Consider the following 6000-nt stretch of genomic DNA (forward strand, 5'->3'; position numbering starts at 1 on the left):
CCCATATTTCAGTCAGACTGCCATTTTTCTTTTTTTCAATGTTTGTGCTGAATATTTTCCTGCTGACTCAACCAACCATATCCCTGCCTTCCATGTGAACTGACCCTGGCCTGTATATCAACTATGCCTCTGCCTGCCGTCTGCATTGTTTATCCGCCATGTTTCTGCCTTTCAAGTGAACCGACCCTGGACTGTTTATTGATTATGCCTTAGCCTACCGTCTATTTCTGCCTTTTTACCTGCACTGACCTCGGCCTGTTACGACCATGTTTTTGCCTGCTCCTTAGACTGATCCTTCGCCCTGCTACTGTAGTAGTGGGATTCAAAATGACACAGGGGTCTCACTTTTGTGAGGGGCTTCAGAATAGTGTTCTGATATGAGAAAACCAGTTTTTGGATTTCTCTGGGTTTGTAAACTCAGAACAGGGTCTGGAGTCCGGAGGCTTCAAAGCGATTTGGGTGGGAGAAGCCTCTACCCCTGTCCCCATTCTTTCCCGACCGAGGCCCTAAGCTTGATGGTCCTGCCTGCTGCCTGGACCAATACTTTGGCTGTGCTGATCATATCCCTGCCTGCACTGACCCGGGACTTTTTATGGAACATGTGCCTGTTGCCTGGACCAATACTTGGGCTGTACTGATCATATCTCTGCCTGCTGCCTGTACTAATTATGGACAGTATTCCTGCCTGCTGCATGGACAATCCTTTTTCTGCTGCTGACCATATCCCTGCCTACTACTTGGACCAATGCTTTGGCTTGGCTGACAATATCTCTGCCTGTACTGACTATAGACAGTATTCCTGCCTGCTGCCTGGACAATCCTTTCACTGTCGCTGTCTACGTTCCTGCCTGCTGCCTGAACCACTGCACTGCTAAAACCACAGGTAATTTTTTTGTTTATCCTTTGCTCAGCAGAATGTATTTTGGTATGTATTATGCGATGTGTTAGGGGCCTTCAACAATGTGGTAGGTTGTCAGGAATTTATGTGTGTGATTTATGTCCCTAGCCACTTGCCAACCGGCCAATGTATTTATACGTCCTCCGTTTAAACCTGAATACCGGTGTTATGGCAGCAGATAGCTGCCATAACCCTGGTATTTTTTTAAACGGTGGACGGCTGGCATTCCGATAAGGGTAGTCCCAGCGGCAGATTCGCCGTGGGATCACCTTTCCGGGATGGCGGAAGAGGTGACACCCCCCCCCACCCCCCCTCCCGCCGTGTCCCGGTCCTTTTCCCCACTTACCGGACCTGCCGGCAGCGGGGAAAACAATCTGGTCCCGGATCCTCACAGACAGGATGTCGAGTGAGGGCAAGCTTGCCCTCACTCAACTCTATGGTCTTGGAGGACCGGAGCTACGGCAAACATCGTTGCCTAGCAACCGATTTAAAGGTCCCTTTTTTTTTTTTTTTTTTTTTTTTTATTTATTTATTTATTCCTATCTTTTAGCGTACTTGTGAGATCTGAGGACTTTGTGACCCCAAATCTCACAAAAGAGGTCCTGTCGTGCCTCTTTCTATTACAAGGAATGTTTACATTCCTTTTAATAGAAATAAAAATGATCATTTTTTTTTTTTTTAACGGTGTAAAAATAAAAAATAATAAAATAAATAGTAAAAAACAAAAAAAAATTAAAGCGCCCTGTCCCCGTTAGCTCGCGCGCAGAAGCGAACTCATACAGAAACCCCGCCTACCTATGTAAACGGTGTTCAAACCACACATGTGAGGTATCGCCGCGATCGTTAGAGCAAGAGCAATAATTTGAGCCCTAGACCTCCTCTGTATCTCTAAGATGGCAACCTGTAGAAATTTTTAAAATGTCGCCTATGGGGATTTTTAGGTACCAAAGTTTGTCGCCATTCCGTGAGCGTGCGCAATTGTGAAGCATGACATGTTGGGTATCTATTTACTCGGCATAACATTATCTTTCACATTATGGAAAAAAATTGGGCTAACTTTACTGGTTTCTTATTTTTTAATTAAAAAAGTGATTTTTTTCCAAAAAAATTGCGTTTGGAAGATCGATGCACAAATACGGTGTGATAAAAAATATTGCAATAATCTCCATTTTATTCTCTAGGGTCTCTGCTAAAAAACAATATATAATGTGTGGGGGTTCCAAGTAGTTTTCTAGCAAAAACAACTGATTTTAACTTGTAAACACCAAATATCAAAAATAGGCCTAGGCAAGTGGCTAGGATGCATGATGGTGCTCCTTGGATGTTGGGCCCCTCTATATGGCTAGGCTGTGAAAAAGTCTCACACATGTGGTATTGCCATACTCAGGAGGAGTAGCAGAATGTATTTTGGGGTGTCATTTTTGCTGTGTACATGCTATGTGTTAGAAATGGCTTATAAATTGACAACTTTGTGGGGAAAAAAAGAAAAAATATATTTTTTTCTTCATTTTCCCAAGAATTGTGGGAAAAAATTATAACTTCAAAAAACTCACCATGCCTCTTACTAAATACCTTGGACTGTCTACTTTACAAAAAGGGGTCATTTTGGGGGTATTTGAACTGTCCTGACATTTCAGGGCCTCAAGAAAGGAGATAGGCCGTCAGTACATCTGGTGTGATCAATTTTCAGTAATTGGTACCATAGCTTCTAGACTCAATAACTTTCACACAGACTAAATAATATACACTAATTTGGGTTCATTTTACCACAGATATGTAGCAGTATATATTTTGGCCCAAATGTATGAAGAAAAATAATTTTTTTTCAAAATTTTATAATAGAAACTAAAAAAAAGTGTTTTTTTTTTTTTCAAAAATTTTGCTCTTTTTTTGCTTATCACGAAAAAAAAAACCCCAGTTGTGATCAAATACCACCAAAAGAAAGCTCTATTTGTGTGAAAAAAATGATAAAAATTTAGTTTGGTTACAGTGTAGCATGACTGAGCAATTGTCATTCAAAGTGTGAGAGTGCTGAAAGCTGAAAATTGGTCTGGGAAGGAAGGGTGTCTAACTGCTCTGTATTGAAGTGGTTAAAGTAAAGCTGCTCTCCTTGAGCGGGGAAACTCCAAAGCACTAAAAAAAAAAAAAAAAAAAAAAAAAAAAGAGTGCAAATGCCAATTTATTAAAAAGCCAAAAAACATACTCACAAACATTAGAAGATCAAAAACCCATCAAATCACAACTCCAGCATGGTGGATGCCCAAATCACTGTAGTTGGAAAGCTGACGTGTTTCAGGAGACAAGCCCCCTTCCTCTGAGCTGTTCCCAAAAAAGCCATACTTAAACTTCAACTTATCTAATATGTTAGATAGTGATAAATCATCTTCATAATAATTTAAAATTACATATGTATATTTCCCTTTTTACATTTTTCATATATGTACATTTATGTATTTATATTGTTAAAAATTATCAAACTTTATAATGACCCATTCTCTGCTAATTTACTTCATGCCAAGATCTGTTTTAACTGTCCTATTCCTATGGGTAGACTTACTAATGTAATAGAGGCTGCATACTTAGCAAAGGTAATGACGGTAAAAAAGGTGAACCTGTATGCATCGCATACTAGCTTATTATGAAATGCTAATTTACTTCATGCCAAGATCTGTTTTAACTGTCCTATTCCTATGGGTAGACTTACTAATGTAATAGAGGCTGCATACTTAGCAAAGGTAATGACAGTAAAAAAGGGGAACCTGTATGCATCGCATACTAGCTTATTATGAAATACTTACCTTAGAACGAAGCTGTCTCAGCGGCGCCCACACACCGCTAAGATGGCTGACATCTTCCTCTGTGTTTCTTCCAGGTTCGTGGGCTCTGGCGCTTTTGATTGGCCAGAGCCACGATTACATCACTCCCGCGCATGTGTTTCCCGGAGCCACCATTTGCGGCACGGGCTCTGCAGGTCCCGACACGGTAAGCCAGACCTTCAGAATGCATGCGCCAATGATTTCATCGGCTGCATGCACTCAGAATATTTCCAAAACTGTACAATTAAAGAAGAAGCCTTTGCTTCCTCTTTAAATGTTCTATCTGCTTTAAATTCATAAACAGTTATTCAACATGAAGGTCTACCTGATTGGATGTGAATTGAATGGTTGATTTTCGTGTTTCATAGTTGTTGATAAATTGGAATGTTGCTGGCTGTGCCTTCTTCTCTCCTTAGCCTCCACTATCTTCCAGCGGTTTCAGAGTGAAACTGACTTCTTAATTGAACACACATGTACAATGTCCAAAAAGTCCAAATGTACAATCTCTGAAAGGGGTCTCCTTTAGATTTGCCAACAACCCGTTTTTAAAATAAACTACCCATTAGGGCAGGTCCTTTTTCTACATAAGCTCAGCCTAGGTTCCATAGAAATCTAGGCTTCCTTCAAGGTTGCTAGGGTTATTTGAGCATTAAGTAGTGAATTGATCTCCAGCCTGGTGGTGTCTGAATATTTTTGACACAAATGCCACTTGGCAGAGATAGTGGTGTGGATCCAATTGATCTTTTCCTATCCTCTCTCAGGTAAGAAACCACTGACACCAATGACAATGTTGGCTGTCTATAACGGGGCATTATTTTAACTGCCCCCCAATGTAAAGAACATCAAACTGACCACTAATGTCACAGGGCCCCTGTCCCATAAGTGGGCCCCTCTCCCATTGATTGTCATTGTGGTGTGGCTAATGTCTGCAGATTTAATAATTTTTCTAGGGTTCCTTGAGACCTGGAAATTTTTTCAAGGGTTCCTCCACTGTAGAAAGGTTGGGAAAAGCTGTAATACATGGTTGCTATTGCATTCATATTGTAACTCTTGTTGCCAGCATAAAAAGAAACCTCTGTATCTCCCACAAAATCATAAACCAATATCTTACATCAATCTCCAATATACAGTTTATTAAGGTCATTGACATTTGTAAAAAAAAAAAAAAAAAAAACAGAGTTAGCAGTATATAGTGAAATGAGATATGAAAAGCAACCATAAGAATGTTATTTAGTTCTGGTCATTTTACAGTTGTTGCACTGGTGTAACGCCATTTCAAAAACATGAACTAGATAAAGGTGATAGATGCTATTCAGATATTGGTTAGGTATTCAGTAAGAACCAAAGAATCTTTATTGAATAAGGTCGAATGTTTTCAAGATTGAAACATGCAGAAAGTTTGGAGTGAGGTTGGCTAACTTTCGGGATTATCTAGATGCCTTCTTCAGGCTTTTCACATCTATAAAGTATATCTCCTAAACTTCCAACCTTCTGTATTAATTGATGGCTAACCCAGTAAAATACTCTACTACTGCTAAGACAGGAACAGAGATGACTCCAAACTGGCACATTTCATTATATTTTAAGTTTGAAAAGCTGTATATGAAATAGGAAAAAAAAAAACTCAAAGTTCTCATCTTCTCATAAGCTTTAAAGATTCAGTCCACCAAAATGTAAAATTATAGTTTTGTTTAAATTACTGTGAAAAAATGTAAATTACTATAAGTGAAATCCCCCTTTCCACGTCTTATACCTCCTGGAGACTTCTGCAATGATATGTTTGCACCTACGCTTCAACTACTATTTACTGGATATTTTCTTTAAGCATTGAGACTCCTTCTGCAGCAACAGAGGGAATAAGACAATATGGTGTTTTGGCACAAAGGTTAAAACTCACACAGAAATCACTTACCTTCATCCTCCAGGGTGTTACAATTTGCTGTAAACAGTGCACTGGTCACACCAAGAAACAAGAACAGATTCATTTTCACCTCTTCTATAGACAACTCAGCTTTGTCAATGGATTGCCTTTCAATGCCTCTTTACCATCAATACCAAGAAGAACTAAGTTTCAGTTCCGGGAACACCATACTATACTTTACAACATACTATAAACTTTACAGTATGGGACTAATTGAAATGCAAAATCAAATTCAGAGTGTTGTGACTCCATATAGTTGCATTAACTGAAAGAAATATAAAAACAGTGCTTGCTAAAAAAAGAATAACAAATTAAGTGCTTCACGTGCTTGAAAAATGTGCTAGATGCAATATATCAGCATATAA

At 39.3% G+C, this 6000-nt stretch overlaps 1 protein-coding gene across 1 annotated transcript in view; it reads right to left on the minus strand.

Annotated features, from left to right (window-relative positions):
- LOC309543600 (proteinase-activated receptor 1-like) overlaps positions 1-5699 on the minus strand; it is a gene marked incomplete at both ends in the record, with an annotated part of 70410 nt that extends 64711 nt beyond the window's left edge. The window contains one exon of the mRNA XM_082242972.1: positions 5627-5699. Within this exon, the coding sequence (XP_082099098.1) occupies positions 5627-5699 (73 nt within the window). The remainder of the gene's footprint in view (positions 1-5626) is intronic.
- Positions 5700-6000: the final 301 nt, after the last annotated feature.

This window comes from Pelophylax lessonae (assembly GCF_965119305.1).
Source record: "Pelophylax lessonae genome assembly, chromosome: 1".
NCBI classification, from domain to species: Eukaryota; Metazoa; Chordata; class Amphibia; order Anura; family Ranidae; genus Pelophylax; species Pelophylax lessonae.